The sequence below is a fragment of the Delphinapterus leucas genome, chromosome 6 (assembly GCF_059928025.1).
Source record: "Delphinapterus leucas isolate spDelLeu-1000000601 "Yukka" chromosome 6, BTC_Dleu_Yukka2, whole genome shotgun sequence".
Taxonomy (NCBI): Eukaryota; Metazoa; Chordata; class Mammalia; order Artiodactyla; family Monodontidae; genus Delphinapterus; species Delphinapterus leucas.
The window spans coordinates 40979213-40999525 of NC_143134.1; the positions used below are offsets into that span (position 1 = coordinate 40979213).

The 20313-nt window shown below is 36.9% G+C and overlaps 1 protein-coding gene and 1 pseudogene across 7 annotated transcripts in view; one reads left to right on the plus strand and one right to left on the minus strand.

Moving 5' to 3' along the window:
- AGTPBP1 (ATP/GTP binding carboxypeptidase 1) overlaps positions 1-20313 on the plus strand; it is a 171151-nt gene that overhangs the window by 17615 nt on the left and 133223 nt on the right. For all 7 annotated transcript variants that reach the window (XR_016393530.1, XR_002642679.3, XM_089913055.1 and 4 more), the window contains exon 2: positions 14754-14818. Coding sequence is in view for 5 of the 7 variants with exons in the window: in XM_089913055.1 (XP_089769181.1) it covers positions 14787-14818 (32 nt within the window). In the remaining 2 variants the exon portion in view is untranslated. The remainder of the gene's footprint in view (positions 1-14753; positions 14819-20313) is intronic.
- On the minus strand, positions 12270-13538 carry LOC111166799 (NEDD8-conjugating enzyme UBE2F pseudogene; annotated as a pseudogene).

The following is a 20313-nucleotide window of genomic DNA, read 5'->3' on the forward strand; positions in this document are numbered from 1 at the left end:
CAAATAGTTGTATTGAGATATAACTCACATACCATACAATTTCACCGGTTAAAGTATGCAATTCAGTGGATTTTAGTACATTCACAGAATTGTGCAGACATCACCACAGTCAGTTTTAGACCATTTTCATTAACCCTCGAAGAAGCCCCACACCCTTTTAGCCTTTTCCCGCACACCTATCCCCATCTCTCCTAGTCCTAGGTGACCACTTTCTGTCTCTATAGATTTAGCTATCCTGGATATTTCATATAAATGGAGTTGTATAATTATGTGGTCCTTCTTGACTGGCTTCTTCCACTTAATATAATATTTTTAAGGTTTATCCAGGTAGCACATATAAGTACTTTGTTTCTTTTTGTCACTGAATAATATTACATTGTATGGATATACCACATTTTATCCATTCGTCAGTTAATGGGCATTTGGGTTGTTTCCAATTCTTGGTTTTTATGAATGATGCTGCTATAAACATTTGTGTACAGGTTTTTGTATGGATATAACTTTTCATTTTTGGGGGTATGTACCAAGAGATGGAATAGCTGAGTCATTATGGCCACTTTATGTTTAGCCTTCTGAGGAACTGCTAGACTGTTTTCAAAGCAGCTGTATCATTTTACTTCCCCATCAGCAATGTATAAGTGTTCTAGTTTCTCCACATCCTTGTTAACACTTGTCATTATCTGTGTTTTTTATTGTAGATATTTTAGTAGGTGCAAAGTGGTATCTCACTGTAGACTAATTTTTTAAAATAGTGGTTAGGCATTACAGGAATGATAGTACTCTAGATGAAGTTAATATTACAATTAAAGTATTTAATAGCCTGACCTGGGAATATAATCTTCAGTAGCTATTCTTAACCCTGGCTATGTATAATTAGTATCACTTCCTAATTAAAAAAAATGATGTTATGAATATTGTAAAATCCTCCCACCCCCCCATCCCCCAAAATTCTTTATTCAAAGAGAAAACAGTGAATATTTAGTTATAGAGAACAGAATCCACTTGATGTAACTTAAGCAGAGAGGATTTATTTACCCTGGGGTACTAAATAGCTTAAAAAATTGTTGGGATATATCAGTCTGGGTCTGATCAGGAGATAGAAGCCACGCAGTAATTTAACAGGGAAAGAGTAGTATAAAGAATTATTGACTACACTTGATCTTAGCCAAAAGGCTGAGAAGTGGTGCTGGGAAAACTGGACAGCTACATTAAAAAAAAAATAAAATTAGAACATTCTCTAATACCATACGCAAAAATAAACTCGAAATGGATCAAAGACGTAAGTGTAAGGGCAGACACTAAAACTCTTAGAGGAAAACATAGGCAGAGCACTCTTTGACATAAATCACAGCAGTATCTTTTTTGATCTGATCAGGGTCAGCTAGTAGCTATCTTGTACAATTTAGGACAGGCAATCCCTCCTAGAGTAATGAAAAATAAAAACAAAAATAAACAAATGGGACCTAATTAAACTTAAAAGTGTCTGCACAGCAAAGGAAACCATAAACAAAATGAAAAGACAAGCCACAGAATGGGAGAAAATATTTGCAAATGAAGTGACCGACCAGGGATTAGTCTCCAAAATATACAAACAGCTCATGTAGCTCTATGTCAAAAAAAAAAACCCCGAAAGCAAAAAACAAAACAAAACAAAAAAATCAAAAAATGGGAAGAAGATCTGAATAGACATTTCTCCAAAGAAAACCATACAGATGGCCAAAAAGCATATGAAAAATGCTTAACATCACTAATTATCAGAGAAATGCAAATCAAAACTACAATGGGGTATCACCTCACACTGGTCAGAATGGCCATAATCAAAAAGTCTACAAACAATAATTGCTGGAGAGGGTGTGGAGGAAAGGCAACTCTGCTACACTGTTAGTGGGAATGTAAATTGGTTCAACCACTGTGGAGAACAGTATGGAGGTTCCTTAAAAAGCTAAAAATAGAGCTACCATATGATCTACCAATCCCACTCCTGGGCATATATCTGGAGAAAACCATAATCTGAAAGGATACATGCACCCCAATGTTCATTGCAGCACAGTTTACAATAGCCAAGACATGGAAGCAACCTAAATGTCCATCGATAGAGGATTGGATAAAGAAGATGTGGTACATATATATAATGGAATATTACTCAGACATAAAAAAGAATGAAATAATGCCATTTACAGCAACATAGGTGGACCTAGAGATTATCATACTAGGTGAAGTAGGTCAGACAAAGAGAAATATCATATGATATTGCTTATATGTGGAATCTAAAAAAGTACAAATGAACTTATTTACAAAACAGAAATAGAGTCACAGATGTAGAAAACAAATTTATGGTTACTGGGGGGAAAGGGAGGGAGGGATAAATTGGGAGATTGGGATTGACATATGTACACTACTATATATAAAATAGATAACTAATAAGGACCTACCGTATAGCACAGGGAATTCTACTCAATACTCAGTAATGACCTATATGGGAAAAGAATCTAAAAAAGAATGGATATATTTATATGTATAACTGATTCACTTTGCCATACAGCGGAAAGTAACACAACATTGTAAATCAACTATACTCCAACAAAAATTAAAAAATAGAAAAGAATTATTGACTGTAACAGGGGATTGGAGCAATATGGGATTTACCAGTAAGAAGTCAAGGTAACGCTAAAGAATAGCTGATATAAAGAGCAGTTTCTAACCCCAGGGCTCACTGACATCTATCCTTGGTTAGGTAGGGCACGTTCAAGTCAAGTAGGTAAGGTGTGGCACTAGGAGAATTTGCTGGATATGTGCCCTCTTGGGTACCAGGGAAAGCATTCCTGGGGAGGTGACTCACCAGCGTCACTCTGCTACGAAACTGCCTAACCTCCTGTTGGAGAAGCTGCACTGCTGCAGGAATCTGGTGCTGGAGAAGCCATCCTTGTCGGGGTGGGTCCTGGAGCCTTGCCTGCTGCAGCCAACTGAGCACATTGGAACCATGAAACAGAATCCTTTTCCCCTACAGTGTCTTTCCAATGCTGTCTTGACAAAGCTTAATATCATGTCAGTTGGCAAAGAAATTGGCATTTTAAGTGCATAAATCCATTTTCACAGTACAGGCAAAAAGGGTGAATTTGGAGAGGAGGGGGAATGAATCAATATCTAGCACAGGTATTAAGTGGTTTACAGAATTGTTTAGACATCTAAAGAAAGAGACTCTTGATTGAGCTTCAAAGGAACAACCTCCAAAACCTCTGCACAGAACTGAGAAACACAGGGAGTTATTGTCTTTTTTTGACTAACAGGCCTCCTGTCTAATTGTGAAATTGCCTCTAGATCTTTACTGCTGTTTTAAAATCAGGAAAATGTTGTGGTCAGGAGGCCAAGATGATTAGGAATCTCCTGCTATACTTAACCAGTTCTAGAACCGCACTGGACCTGTTCTGGTCTGTACCAGCCCTGCCTACAAGAGACTAGACTAGCCTTTCTCAATTTTTATACCCTGGAGGATCCATGAAATAATTTTCAGGTCTCAGGTTACAGGTGTGATATTAGTGTAAACAGAAAGTTTAGATATAGTAATTGTCTGACCACCTCCTGTTCACCTCCCTTCATTTGATTGGTGAAAGAGAGATCTCCTGTCCTAAATTGTACAGGATGGCTACTACCTGGCCCTGATCAGATGAGACAGCAATTTTTTAGTTACATGTACTCACAACCTATGGGAATGGTACTTGGGAGTAGAGTAAACTAGCCAAATTGTCTATGGGAGATTGGCTTTGGAGTAACAAAAGGATGAAGTACTCCCCGCAACTCTCCATCCTCGTGGGAGGATGTGATTAGTTTGTTTGAATAATTCTGAGGACTGGCAGGGAACTGAAACTAGTTCTGTTGAGGACTGAGTGGAGTGCAATTGGTTCAGCTGATAGTGGACCTAGCTGGGTGAGGAGTCTTTCCTGTTGGCTATGGTGAGGGTGGGAGAACTCTCATTAGGCCTCTGGGGCCCTGTGAGGCTCAAAGTTGTCAGAACAGCACTTGAAATTTTAGGCCTTACAATACAGTACTCCAGTAATGATTGCTAATGCTTTTTTGATAGAGAATGATATTTTTCTGTGCCTCTATTTATTTTGGCCATCTAATTAGTCTATTCTTTTGTACGGATCTCCATCCCCACACAGGATATATACTCTTATGTGAGTTAGTAATGTAGGTAGAAAAAACAGTTTTTCCTTTTCCTAAATTTCCCACTGTATTTTTGTACTTTATCCAAGTAGGCCTAGGAGTCTTACAGATTTTTACTATACAAGATATCAATAGTATGGCTTGTGGTATATGGCTTGTACAAGAGTAATTTTATTTTTCTTTATTTATGCAAATAAAGACTTTAACCAACCTTACTTGAAAAATAACCAGGTAGTTAAACTTAGCTTACTCTTCTGGAGACTAATCTCTTTCCTTTTTATGATTTTTAAAAACACATATGGTGAGGGCTTCCCTGGTGGCGCAGTGGTTGAGAGTCTGCCTGCCGATGCAGGGGACACGGGTTCGTGCCCTGGTCCGGGAAGATCCCACATGCCTCGGAGCGGCTGGGCCCGTGAGCCGTGGCCGCTGAGCCTGCGCGTCCGGAGCCTGTGCTCCGCAACGGGAGAGACCACAACAGTGAGAGGCCCGTGTACCGCAAAAAAACAAAACAAAACACATATGGTGATAATAATAAATTTCTGTTAAATAACTGGCTTAAGCTAAAATGGGATTCAATTTTTTTGAAAAGTAGGCGTGGTAGACTTAGTTTAAAAAAATACTGTGAGCTGATTTTTAAAAAAATGATCTTTTTATTGTGGTAAAATATATTTAACATACAATTTGCCATTTTAACCATTTTTAAGCTTATAATTCAGTAGCATTACTTACTTTCACGATGTTATACAACAGTCATCACTGTCTAATTTCCAAAATTTGTCATCACCCCAAACAGATACTCTGCAACCATTAAGCAGTGACTCCCCATTCACCCTTGCCACTAGCCCCCAGTAGACTAATCTACTTTTTACCTCTATGAATTTGCCTGTTATAGATATTTTATATAAGTGGAAGCATACAATATTTGTTGTTTTGTTTCTGACCTATTTCACTTAGCATAATGTTTTCAAGGTTAATTCATACTGCAGCATGTGTTAGAACTTTATTCCTTTTAATGGCTAAATAACATTCCATTGTATGTATATACCACATTTTGTACATTCATCTTTCAGTAGACACTTAGGTTGTTTTTGTGTTGTGAAGAATGCTACGTACGTTGATGTAAAATTATCTGTTTGAGTCTCTGTTTTCAATTCTTGTGGGTATATACCTATGAGTAGAATTGCAGGGTCATATGGTAATTCTTTTTGAGGAACCGCTGAACTATTTTCCATAGTGGTTGTGCCATTTTACATTCCCACCAACAATGTGTGAGGGTTTCAATTTATCCACATTCTTTTATTTTTAAAATTTATTTATTTATTTACTTACTTTTGGCTGCACTGGGTCTTCACTGCTGCACCCGGGCTTTCTCTAGTTGTGGCAAGCGGGGGCTACTCTTTGTTGCAGTGCACGGGCTTCTCCTTGCAGTGGCTTCTCTTGTTGCGGAGCATGGGCTGTAGGTGTGCAGGCTTCAGTAGTTGTGGCTTGCTGGCTTCAGTAGTTGTGGCACGTGAGGTCTAGAGCACAGGCTCAGTAGTTGTGGCACACGGGCTTAGTTGCTCCGTGGCATGTGGGATCTTCCCGGACCAGGGATCGAACCCATGTCCCCTGCATTGGCAGGTAGACTCTCAACCACTGCGCCACCAGGGAAGTCCCTGGATATTAAACCCTTATGAGATGTCTGATTTGCAAATATGTTCTCCCATTCTGTATGTTGTCTTTTCACCTTCTTGACAATGTCCTTAGATACACAGGAGTTTTTAATTTTGAAGTTCAATTTATTTATTTATTTTTTGTTCCTAATGCTTTTGTTGCCATAACTTAGAATCCATTGCCAAATTCAAGGTCGTACAGATTTACTCCCATGTTTTCTTTTAAGAGTTTTAGTGCTTATATTTAGGTCGTTGATTCATTTTGAGTTAATTTTTATCTATGGTGTGAGTGGGTGTTCAAATTCATTCTTTTGCATGTGGAAATCCAGTTGTCCCAGCAATAGAAGAGACTGTTCTTTCATTATGGAATGGACTTGACACCCTTGTCAATAATCAATAGGCCATAAATGTATGTGTTTATTTCTAGACTTGCAGTTCTATTCCATTGGTCTCTTTGTCTATCTTCTTGTCAGTACCACTGTAAACTGATTTTAACTAGCATTTACTACAAACATGAAAATTATTGACAGTGCAGATATTTGCTATCTAAAAACTATAAGCCAAAGTAATATTAATAAAAATATAGCCCATTAGAATTTATACCAGAATTCGAAAAAAACAAACTTTTTTTCCTGACTAACATGATGAGGCTCAAATATAGGTCCAGGAATTACAAATGAGTATATATATGTGTGTTGATCACTTGATATTTTATGAAAAGGTTTTATACAATAAACTTATTAGTTTTTAAAACTAAAAATAAAGAGTAAAGTTTATGTTTTTCATATGAAACTTGTTTTTGTTTTCTTTGGTTGACCATTCACAGATTTCATTTTCAACAGACATAAGATGATTTCCTCCTTGCTCTTGATGCTTGTTAAACAAAAAATTCCATACACATATAATGAAATTGAAAGCTGGCAGCAAAATGTTCATTACCCTCTTATGATTTGCAGGACACTACTCTTTGATAGAAATCCAGCACTTTTTAGGGGCAGATCAGTAAATACCATCTTGATTTCATAGTCAGACCACAGTGCACAAAATTCTTTCTCCTCAAAGTCAAGTTCTCAGCCTGCACAGATGATTCAGAGAAAGGGTCTCTCATTTCAGCCTTACACTTGTTTGAAAACAAAGGGAAAATACTGTTCTATTTTATTTTTAAATTTTGTTCCCCTAGGTCAGCAAGACTTGAGATTTGCAGATATATCCTTTTTCACTCTTAAGTCCAAGCAGCAATGAGAGCATCTTTTGATATCCTTTTGTCACTTGATCTTTTCCCCAAGAATCTTGTCACTTGAAGTCAAAATGCTTTCTTTAAGGTCTTACAGAGAGTGGTTCATTTGTTTCATGTGATAACAAATCTTTGCTAAGTTGGCTAGTTTCAGTAGCCATTCTTCATCCTCTAAGCACTTAGCAGAATCTGGCCTACTGTGTTTGCGAACGTACCCCTGCAGCTCACCATTCGGCTCGGATGTCCTGTTGAGAACTCTTCATCTGCTAAGCCCCTGGACTTCTGCATGGAGCAGGAGATTTATGTGCTCTTTGTCCAGGTTTTTTCACACAGCTCTTTAAACATTTTTGAATAAACAGGTTTTTGTTTAATAAAGTCAATCATTTTTTGTAGCTTCAAATAGAACTTCTTCATTTCATCTCCCAGAGCTTTTGACACTAGCATTTCTCTGTGAAGAAAACACTGTGTTGAGAAGTCAGACTTTTGTTTTTTGGTTTTTTTTTTGGCATGTGGGGGGAGTTTAAACAATAGTGGCACATCTTCACATGGAGCCAGCTATTGGGACATTTTCAGCACAGATGCCAACATAGTTCCTCCAAGATGGACCTTTTGTTTCTAGACAGAGGACAAAACATTAAATATCCTGTCCTTTGCTGGCTTTGGGCAGCACTCTGTAGCAAAAAAAAGTTTTCTTGATTTCACCATTTTCAAATCTTATAAAATCTATAAATATATAATGTAATCTTATAAATATTACAGATGATGATCTCTGTTGGCTCATCAATCTGGTTAGAGAAACTTGATTTCCTGTTATCACGTAGGTCTTTAACATCACATGACATGTCAATACATTGACTTACCTTACTGTTATTGTACTGTAGAACTTTAAAAATTTCTCTTACTGCATCTCATATAAACATTTCACTCAGCATAATTTTACATTCTGGCTGTATTAGGTTCTCAGCAATTGGGGTGGCTTTCCTTCTTCTGGTCAATAAGATCTGCTACTATATAACTTGCTACCTCAGCCTTTTCATTATATGTTATTTTTTAAAGCAAAAGCTTTATTATGCTTATTTTGAGATCCCATTAATATCTTTAACATGTCAAATGACTATAATTTGCAGCTATGTCTTTTGAATATTGCTGGAGCCATTGCTGCACTTGAAACGTTGTTTTCCACAGACAACACAAAATGGAACAGGATATTCCATTGTATAAATCCATTGATAAGTAGTTTTCATTAGAAGGATATGTTTTTTGTGTGTGTCTCTTGTTGCATTAACTTAGTGAAATGACTTGCAAGATACAACTCTTCATTACTAATCTTACCAGAATTGTCCACTGACTTTCCTTTCACACCTCAGCCTCAAAAATTGCCACATTGGATTATCAGGCATATTTGTAAACTACAAATGTTAATGTGTGAGACATAAGGGCATACCAAACAATTAAATGAGAAAATCACAAAAAGTCCAAACATTTCACAGTAGAAGTCCCTGGTAATTTACTTAGTCCACATTTTGGAATGTTCAGACCAATAGCAAAGCGTTAGGAATGGGGGCAACTGGGTATAAAGTTTTTTTCATTAAAATTAAAATTTCCCTCCAGTTTTTCATTACACTTGCAGAGTTTGTTTGCTCCTGTAAGGCAGTAAGCAGTGCACAAGGGGAGATTAGGGGACGCAATTTGAGAGGGAGAGGCTGATAGTCATTAGCCTATTATCTTCTCCCTGTGTCCTGCAGTCTTCAATTATCAAGGCCAACTCTAACCAAATGAACATGGCCCTACTGTGCACTGTCACACACGGCTGATTTGTAACAAAATCATTAATGATGCTGCCACTGCTTGGTGCACAAAAGTAAAAGAGAAGGAAAAAAGAACCCCCTGCCCCCCATCATGAGCTCTCAAAGAATTCAGTTTGTGGACCCCACTTTGAGAAACCCTGGACTAGACTTTGGGACCTCTCCATACACTGCTGTAGAAGAACTAAGCACGTTTAAGTTGGTACTTACCTGTGGGATCAAGTGGCCTTTTTCTGACTTTCAGTCTAATAAATTTCATAAATGATGAAATTGAGGAAAACATCTGGAGCCCTAGCTGCAGGAAAGTTTGGGAAATACTTTTTTTTTTTTGGAAAGCTTTCATGTTCCTGTAGTACAGGAAGGCACACTGGAGAGAAATTGGGCTAGATATTGCATGCCAATATATCTATCATATTGTTGGATTTTTAAAAATGAAGATTTCTTATTTGTGTAGTAAAATTTTCTCAAAATTTTGTTCATTCAGAAATTTATTTACCACCTGCAATGTGCTGGCACTGTTCTAGGTACTTGGGAGACAGTGAGCAAAACAAAGATTTCTGCCCTTAGGGAACTTTAATTCCAGTGGAGAGAAATAGATAATAAATAGTACACAGAGTTAAATTGTCTAGTTTACAAGGTGATTAAAAAGAGTCAAGTAAGTGACCACCAAGATATTAGATATTAAACTACGTGACTTATGTGATTATATCAAGAACCTTGGGTTGCTGCTGCTTTCCTCAAAACCTTCAGGAAATGAAGGAACCCATTGTGGTTCTTTTGTAGTCACCAGTGGTGATAAGCTGCTAAGAGTCTGGGATGAATTAGAGTACAGGATTGATGTATGTGGTGTGATAGGGCCATATATTGAGCATTTATAAGTACATGGAAATAAACTGTTCCCTTAAAAATTTGTTTTGACACCTGTTCAATTATAATCAGTTATTATTGAGTAGTACAGTTTTCAATGTGTTCTGATACTTTTGAACCATCCTGTCATAGAAGGCGGTAAGTGCTCTGGGAAAAGGCAAAGTAAACTGAGGCAAGGGGCAGTGGGTATGCCAGGGTCTGGAAGTGATTTAAAGTATTAAATAGGATGGTTGGGATAGGCTTTATTGAAAAGGTGATACTTGGGCAAGGGAAGTTTGGGAGTTGGTTGGTCATTGGGATATCTGGTAGAACATTCTGGGCAAAGGAAACAGGTTGGGCAAAGGCGAGAGTGAGCCTGGCATGTTGGTGGAAAGCAAGGAAGCCCAGCCAGTGTGTCTAGAGCAGTGTGAGGGAGAAGAGTTGTAGGTAGGAGATGAGGTTAGTGAGGGAAGGGCTGGGGTATTCCCTTAGGGTCCCTAATGTCATTGAAATGGGCAGCATTGCTGGGCTTTGAGCAGAGTGCTGGTAGGATTTATCTGTGGCTTTTTTTTTTTTTTTCTCTTTTCTCCAAGTTTTTAAAAGGATCAGTCAGGATGTTGTGTTGAGAATAGAGTCAAAGGAGACTGATAAGGGCAGTGGCCCAACCATGGTAGTAGATGTGGAGAAGTGATCGGAGTCTGGATATATTTTGAAAGCAGAATTATCAGGACTTCCTCATGGGTTGGATGTGGGATGTAAAATAAACAGGAGTCAAGAAGGACGCTAAGGTTGTAGACTGAGCAACTGGAGAGAGACAATTGTCTCTAACTACAGTTGGGGAAAGCTGAGGTTAGAGCACATTGGGAAGGGAAGGGAAAGTCAGATTAGTTTTATATATGTTGAGTTTGTGATATTATTAGAGAGCCAAGTGGAGATGTGGAGTAGTCATGAGACTGGATGAGATCACCAAGGAAGAGACTGGAGTTGAAAAGGACAAGAACTGAGCGCTGGGGCATTCTAGTAAAGGAAACTTAAGAAGGGGTGGCAGTGAGGTAGGCAGAAAACAAAATATGGTCATATAAATAAAGTATTTGCAAGAAGAGAGAGTGATCAGCTATATCAAATGCTCCTTCTTGGAAGTACTTTCTTTGGCCATACACAGTGGAAACTATGTAGCCATTAATATTTGTTAAATGAATGAATTTTGAGATTACAGTGATTTTCATCATCTTTTTAAAGTTAATTATTCAAGTAAATCCATGCTTTCTAATATTTTAAAAATATAGCAAAACATGGTAGTTACATAAATTACACATGCAATAAAATGACATAGAACTAGAGAAACATGTTGTATGAATATCAAATTCCTGGCTTTGATACTGTGCTAGAGTTAGCATAAAGTGTCATGTAACTGTTGGGTGAAACAGAGAGGGAACACGGGACCTCTCTCTACTATCTTTGCAACTTCCTGTGAATTTGTAATAATTTCAAAATAAGAAGGTAAAACAGTATGGCGAAACATAAGAAATCAAAGATCTTTTTTCCACTGTCACCTTGCTTTCCAGCCCCCTATTCCACTCACCCCCATGCCCAGAGGTAACCACTGTTAAGCTCTGTTAAAGTGTCCATTTTTCCTAACCTCCTGAAATATTTTAAAGTAAATATGAGGTAGGTCAGATCATAAAGGTGATTCAGATAGTGCCACAGACTGAATGTTGTGTCCCTAAAAATTTGTTTTTTGAAAACTAATGCCCAGTGCAGCAGTAGTGTTTGGAGGTGGGCCTTGGTAGGTGATTAGGTCATGTGGGTGGAGCTCTCATGAATGGAATTAGTGTTCCTATAAGACACCTAAGAGAACCCCCGGCCCCTTCCCCCATGCCACAACACAGTGAGAAGATGGGGGTCTATGAACCACGTAGCCAGTTCTCACCAGTCACTATAACTGCCAGCACCTTGATCTTGGACTTTCCAGCCTCCCTTGCATACGGTCTCAGCTTCTTTGTCCCTTTCTTGCTTTGTCACACTTGGTTGGCAAAGCCACAAAACTTTGTGGGATGCAACACTTCTGCTTCTAGGTTCCTGCTCTTTCTGTTACACCATACTGTAATGAACACAAACTGTCAAAGCAAAAAGAAGGCTTTTCTTTTTCTCTGAAGTACTGTGGCATCAGACTTCAGCAAGAAAAACTGACTGTAAGGGACATATTGGCTTAGTGAAATGCACTTTTTTTCCTTCTTTTGTATTTTCTTTGTATTTCTCTTCAGTAGTTGCTTGACCTAACATCCTTCTGTTGGCTCTATACAATGAAAATACAAACTAAATGACAATAGAAAAAAATAATTAAAGCATTAAATTGTACAAATTACGAATCTGTTCCAAATATACTCACATTAAATACAATGCACATTTCAGTAGAGATCTACAGTGAATGACTCTATACATTCCGGGAAGCTTCATGACATCTAGGAAAGGGCTAAGAATTTACATCCAATCACAGTTTGTAACGGATTTCTTATCACCAGTCTGCAAGCTACGCTGAGCACATCGTTAGCATCACTTGGACAGGGAACCGATTTTGTCTGGGAGAAAGGGAAGAAGCAAGCTCTAGGCTCAATTCTGAGTTCATTACAACTTCTCAGGAATCTCAGCAGAGGCCTGTTTAGTACAGTTTCAAAAAAGTAAATATGTTAAGGTAAGGAGGCAACCCTTTAGAACTTCAAACACATTTTCTTGCTGTATTTATGTAGAACTCTCCATCTACAATGGGCAGTTGTGAAGAGGTTCTTCCTCAGGACAACGTGGTCACAGGACTTGGACAACCAGTGGGACTGAGAGGGAGCTTCATGACTGGGGAGGAGGGCTTCCTTTTAAGTTGGAGACAGATGTGTAACACACAGCCTATGAGCCCTGCAGCCTTCTCCTCCTATCATCTGGCGTAACGCTTCGTGTAGTCTTCAACTTTATTCCCCAAGTCCTCCTTGTCCCACAGATGATGTTCTGCAGCTTCATGATTCAGTGGAACATCAGAATTGAGAGGATCAGTAAACAGAGTTTAATCCCGAAACAACATCCTTCCGTGTCCTCATGGGAGCCCAGCCGGTGCCATCAACTGAATGTTCTCTTAGTAAACTACGACATATTTTACCAGTGATCCTGGTCGAGCATTTCACTTTGGGAGGTTGGAGTTACAGTTTGCTGAAAGCAGTGAAGCTTGTTTGGATCAGAAAAATGCACTTTACATGTGCAACGTATTATAAATTAGCTTCATTTCAAGCAACCTCTTTAATAAGCAGCATGTCTCTCATAGAAGCCCTCCGAGCAGAGTTGGAGGCTATGGCTGATGTCCAGGACCCTTTGAGACCCATCATCTCGCTTCTGTATGCTTGCCAACGTCAGCATTACTGCTCTCTTTACCCTGGGCACCCGAGACAGGCGAGATGTGGCCCCTCACCTCCTGAGGTGGGCTTGCTGTTAATTTAGTTTTAGAGAAAGTCATACTGTTCAACAAGTAGAAGTAGCTTAATTAACTTCTGTTTATGGCAGCAGCAGCACTTTTGAAGACACACAAGATGCCCCCCGTTAATTAATTTGGAAATTGGAAAAAGTTACTTTGACTTGGTAGTCATTAAAAAAGTCAATTAAAAGAAAAAACAGCATTTAAAAATTTCTTATCTACCTTAAAAACAGCCTATGTAATTTTTGTACATAACCCTAAATACATGTTTCCTCTTTCATAATTGAGGTAATTAGAAAAATGAAAAAAAGTCATGTTTATTTTGTTAATGTAAAAGTTCTTTGTTGTTGAAGAACTACATCCAGAATATCTATATCTTCTTTTTTTTTGCGGTACGTGGGCCTCTTACTGCTGTGGCCCCTCCCGCTGTGGAGCACAGGCTCCGGACGTGCAGGCTCCGCGGCCATGGCTCACGGGCCCAGCCGCTCCGCGGCATGTGGGATCCTCCCGGACTGGGGCACGAACCCGTGTCGCCTGCATCGGCAGGCGGACTCTCAACCACTGCGCCACCAGGGAAGCCCTATATCTTCTAAATCTATTATATTAAACAATTTGAAGTCTCTTTTTTTGCATGTTTGTTTTCTTTTAAATGTAGCATTACTAAATATTGCATAAGAATGTAACTTGTTGAATTGGCAGTAATTTTTAAACTTCTTGTGATGCCACAAAATTCTGCTTCATTAATAAGCACTGCTATGTAAAATTAAAAGATATCTAGGGTTTTTTTTTGGGGGGGGTGAATAGTTGTAAAATAAATCTGAAAAATTATAAAAATTGTGTGAATTGAGATTTAGGGTTTTAAACCCCTTCTCCCTCTTGTCCTTGCAGCCCAGAGTGGTAACTGCTTCCTGCAACTCTTTATCTTGAGCCTCCCTAGGTTTCCTCTTTTGCTTGCTAGCCTTTCAACACCCATGTGACCAATTCCTATATTAGGTTCCTTCTATTAAAAAAAAAAAAGATTTAAGGTTTTAAATGTGTAATATGCACTTTCTAAAGATGAAACCTGTATTGATTGAGGGAAAATATGCGTAAGTATATTAAATGAGATGATGTTTTAGAAGGTTTTTGCTCTGTTGTCTAAACAATTTGTTTTTGATTAAGGTGTTTTCATATAGAAATAATCATACATATTTACCAGTATTGCACTGCTGTATGAATGGTGGACAATACACTAATCCCATGATGCTGTGATTGGTTTGAGTATTTTAAGGTGGAGTATTAGAACAGGAAGGATAATTTGAATTATCTAAAAAGAAATCTTGGTACTATATCATAAATTGTGTTATGTTAAATTTTTGCATTTTTGTAGCACTAGTATTTTTGATAACATTTTACTGGCTGATTTTAGGTAATTTAATAGTCACACATTGCACATTGAAGTGACCTGCCAGAAGCACATAAAACTCAAACATTCTCCTGTGGTTTCCAGTATTATGTTGCCCATGATAAAAACTTTCAGTTGTATGGCTTTCATGACATCTAATATATAGAAAACAGAATTGTGTGTTTAATATCATTAACTTTTTTTTTCTTTTCAGATTATCTGCAATGGTGAAATGAAGTAATTCAAGATGAGCAAGTTAAAAGTGATACCAGAGAAAAGGTACTGCAATTTTATTTTTATTTATTTATTTATTTATTTATGGCTGAGTTGGGTCTTTGTTGCTGCTTGTGGTCTTTCTCTGGTTGCAGCGAGTGGGGGGTACTCTTCATTGCTGTGCGTGGGCCTCTCATTGTGGTGGCTTCTCTTGTTGCAGAGCATGGGCTCTAGGTGTGTGGGCTTCAGTATTTGTGGCGCGCGGGCTTAGTTGTTTCGCAGCATGTGGGATATTCCGGACCAGGGCTCAAACCCATGTCCCCTGCATTGGCAGGTGGATTCTTAACCACTGTGCCACCAGGGAAGCCCTGGTTCTGCAATTTTTAATACCAGTATGTATAAATTACAGAAATAATGCATGAAGTGATCATTTGAAACTTTTTACTTTAAGAAATATTTGTTTAAATATAGTGTGTTATATTTATGTTATTTTATTAATATTTATTAATGTTTAACTTTTCAGTTAAAGCAGGAGTCAGCAAACTAGGACACATGGTCAAATCTGGCCTACTTCTTATTTTTGTGTGGCCTATGAGCTAAGAGTGTTTTTTACGTTTCTAAATGGTTGGGAATAAAAATAAAAAGAATAATATTTTCTGACATATGAAGATTATATGAAATTCAAATTTCAGTGTACGTAAATAAGGTTTTACTGGAATGCAGCTGTGCTCACTTATTTACATATTGTCTGGCCACTGAATTTTTTTCCTTACATAAGACTTGATCAAAGCACATCCATTTCCCCAGAAAACTTATTATATTCTTTCTGTCTTTAAAGGCTTCTATAGATGCTCTTTTTAGTTTATTCTTTTGCCCCTTTTAGATTTATTTCTCAACTGTGAGATATCTATTAGACACTTTCATGTACCTAACCCAGCACTGAATCTTTGAGAGTAGAAAAGAAACATAAATATAACACTTAACACAGTGCTTTGCAGAAAATGGGTGTTGAGTATGTTCTGAAGAATTGAGCCCTATTCTCTTTTTACACGAAGCTTATAACCTCATGAAAACACCTGAACAAATGCAGTATAGTGGTTTAACCAGTATACAGTGAAGTGTTAAATTGTGAGGTCCACAGAGTTAGAAAACAGGATCCTCATAAATAGGTGTTTATTGTGTGATATGGACTTGAAGAGGCAGGGCTGGCTTGAGACTTTCTTACTTTTTAGCAAATCTGGAGGATTGGGTAGAATATTGATACTTGCTGAGTTTACGCAAGGACTGTAATTGGATGGATTAGATTGGCAGATTTAAAGACCATGTGAGTGGGTGGTGAGAAATCAAGTAATGAAAATTTTATAAGATACAAGAAGCAGAATTTTTCTCTACTCCCTACTCTCCATCATCATGTTCATGCCCTAAATGTTATCACCAGCAAAACTCTCCTTTCAAAGTACTAATTCAGACTTTTCATTTTCCAACAAAAATCTTTTACCTTTCTAGCTCACTTGTTCAAGTGGCTGTACTGCAAAGAGTTCTGCCTTATCCAGAGCTCTGAGCTATTGACTTTTGTCATCTCTTCCTCTCTTACCTAGTGTAGAATCCATTGTTCATCATTACACTCTTGGAATACCTGAAATGTTTTTACCTCACTTTGTATTATTTCATCACACATACCTGACGAAGTCCTTTCCCTGGGTAGACCTTTACTGAGCAGCTGAATGATGTTGGAGGATGAACTAACTTGGAAGATATTGCTAAAAATTATGGATCATTATTGATCAGTAATCTTACTACCGTGGTTCTCTATAAAGCTCATTTTCTCAATTTTTTTAATGACTGTTTTACACTTTCTTCATACCTTTCAAATCTTTGAAATCCTCAGATGTATCATATACATACCCTCAGCAGTTGACCTTCTCTGTGATATCATAGAGATAAAACAGTTTATTATCCTTATATTTCTTACACAAAATTTGCATACTCCCCTTTACTTGATTCTATCCTCTGTTTACCCTCCTGTTATTTACTGCAACAGAGGATGTGTCTGTTTTTTTGTTAAAGACTAATACTGTCACCTGTGTTCTAGATTTCACCTCTCTCTTTCCTTCTCAGGGTCTTTTAATCATTAGTATTGTTCTGTATTGAATCTTTAACTCCTCCATTCCTTATCATTTAAACATGATCTAGGCTTTCCAATATTTAGACTCTGCTCTTCTGTTACTACTCAATTTATCTGATTTCCTCAAAAGACAAAAATTTTGAAATAGCCTATAAATGAAATCTACATCTCATTTCACACTCTCTAACCACTCTTCTTTAGTTTCTGCCTTATCCACTACACCAACAGTACCTATGAATTTTTAAACAGCTCTATTGAGATATAATCATCTTCCAACAAGCTGTATATGGAGAGTACAGTTTGGTAAGTGTGGCCTATGTATAACTGGAATTATCCTCTCAATCAAAATACTGAAAATATTTATCATGCTCAAATGTCTCCTGGTGCCCTTTTGTAATCTTTCTCTCCCACCCCATCCCTCACTCCAGACAACCATTGATCTGCTTTCTGTCACTACAGACGTGTTGGCTTTTTTAGAACTTAATATAAATGGGATCATACAGTATGTCTTTTTTGGGGGTGGGGGTGGAGGTAGAAGGTAGGGGTGTGGGTATGCCTTCTTTGATTCAGCGCAATTATTTTTGAGAATCATCTCTGGCAATCATACCTTTTTTGATTAGTAAGTAGTATTCCATTGTGTTGATATACCACAATTTGTTTATCCATTCAACTTTTGGACATTTGGGTTGTTTCCAGTTTTTGGTTGTTACGTGAGCATTTTTGGACTTACACTTTATTTTGAGCATTTTTGGACTTATACTTTATTTTCTATTAGCTAAATACCTAGGACTGGAATGGCTGAAGCATATGGTAGGTCTGTGTTTCTTTTTATGAAACTGCCAACAATCTGTTTTACAAAGACATTAATACCATCTTCTATTCCCTGCAGCAGTGTATGAAAGTTCTAGTTCTACATTCTCACCAACACTTGGTATGGTCATTCTTTTTAAATTCTTAAGTTCTTATGATCATTCTTTTAAAATTGTAGCCATTGTAATAGGGGTGTAATGGTATCTCATTGTGCTTTTAATTTGCGTTTCTCTAATGACATGTTGTTGAGCATCTTTTCATGCACTTATTCGGTGAAATATCTTTCCAAATCTTCCAATTTTTGAAATTGCAGTGTTTCTTAATAGTTGAGTTTTAGAATTTTTTTATATATTATGGATACAAGTCCTTTATCAGATATTTGAATTGCAAACATTTTCTTCCAGTCTTGTCTTTTCATATTCTGTGCAGTATCTTTTAAGATCAGAAGTTTCAAATTTAGATGATTTCCATTTGCTTATTTGTTCTTTTATGGATTATGCTTTTAGAGTTGCATCTAAGAAATATTTGCATAACCCATATTACCAATGTTTTCTCTTATGTTTCTTCTAGAAGTTTTTATAGTTTTAGATTTTACATTTAGGACTATGCTCCTTTCTGAGTTAATTTTTATATATGGTGCGAGGTATGGATAGAAGTTCTTTTTTTTTGTGCATATGGATATCTGGTTGTTCAGCACCATTTTTAGAAAGACTATCCTTTCTTCACTGAGTTTCCTTTGTACCTTTATCAAAAATCCGTTATTTGTGGATGTGTAGGTCTATTCTCATACTCTGTTTTGTTCCGTTGATCAACATGTCTATCTTAGTGCCTATACCTCACTGCTTGGATAATTGTTGCTTTATAACGAGTCTCAAGATTTAGATAGTGTTGGTCTGCCAACCTTTTCTTTTTTCTAAAGTTTGGCCTATTTTAGGTTCTTTGCATTTCCATATGAATTTAGCATCAGTCTGACAATTTCTACATGACAGCCTGTTGGTATTTTGATTGGGATTGCCTTGATTCTGTAGATCACTTTGGGGAGAATTGATATCTTAACACTATTGTCTTCTTACTCTTGAACATGATATATCTCTCTTTTATTTATGATCTTCTTTAACTTCTCTCACTAGTATTTTGTAGTTTTCAGTGCACTGGTTTTTCAGGTTTATCCCTATTTCCCATACAAATAACAACTCTTTGAGGGGTGTCCCTAATAATTTTTAAGAGTATAAAGTGAGGCTGAGAAATGTGGTTTTAACAGAGTTGGAATAGGCCTGACTAAAACTCTTGTTATTATAAAAGAGAGAACAAATATTGGGGGAAAGTTAAAGTTAGAAGTTAGCCATATGCACTTACCTAAAATCCCACTAGAGCATGACCGGAGAAGTTTTTAAAAATAATGAATATAAAATAATTAGCATTTAGTTAACTTTGGTGAAGAAATTTAAAGGATAACTTTAATTATTGTTGACACTGGTATAAATTCAGGTTATTTAAATTTTTAACAAACTTCTATTGGTTTTCTTTAACAAATCCCTTGATACTATTGAGCTACATTTATTGTTAAAGAAGCCTTTATTGTGTTTAATTATTATCTTAGAAGTAGTTAGAGAAGTTTTGTTCTCTTCCATTTAGAATATTATTTTCCAAACTTACATATTTAAATATTTAACTATTTCTATAAAGGAATGGTAGTGAAATTTCTATTTTTCATTGTCCTTTGCTGTACGATAAAGAAAAATAAAGATTTGTGATCAGTATGTGGAGAGAAACAATAAAAATATGATTAAAGCAAAAGTAATAAAAATAAAGAGTTATAAATGAGGAACAACCATTTCTGAAAGATAATGTGCATATTTTGGACATAAAACTATATGGTTTGAAATTAAATCTTAATTACTATGAGTCTTGGTTAAGTCTAAAACTTTGATATATTTTAATGAATTTTTTGCTGTCAGATGTTTATATCTTGTTTATGAAGACGTTTACTATCTGTATTCAATTTACATTTTAAGATGAAAAGGTAATAAAATTTATTTATAATGTGAAGATAGGTTCTTTAGCCCTTGCACTTGCTTGGGAAATTATCTGTTGCAAGGTAATATCTATACACCATTGAGACTTTTGTAACATACAAAAAAATTATGTTTTTAGGGAAATAGCTGTAAGGCTGGATGTAAACTCAAAGAATCAAAAGCAGTAGGAGACCACTACAGTGAAACAAATATTTGAGTGATAGTTTAAAATATACATTGGAAAGTTAACTCGATTTGATGTATTTCACATTGATCATATTTTCAATTCCATGATTTTTTTACTATAAAGTAATTAACATTAGCAGTTATAAATGGGACCTCCCAGGGTTGGTCTTGGTCTCATTTTGATTCATCTAAAAATAGGGCAAGGCAGGGAAGATAAGTCCTTGTATGAGCCTCTTTATTTAACAATTTTCTGCTCTGCTGTGTAGCTCAGATCACTCATTGAATAGCTGTATAGCTTTTGTTTTTACCTTTATCCTTGGATTTTCCAAAGTCTAAAAATCATTCAGTAGGTAGAGGTGCCCTCTGGTGTTCACCCTGCAGTTCTCTCAACATTAGTGTCAGCAGCCTTAAATTTTTAGAGCTGA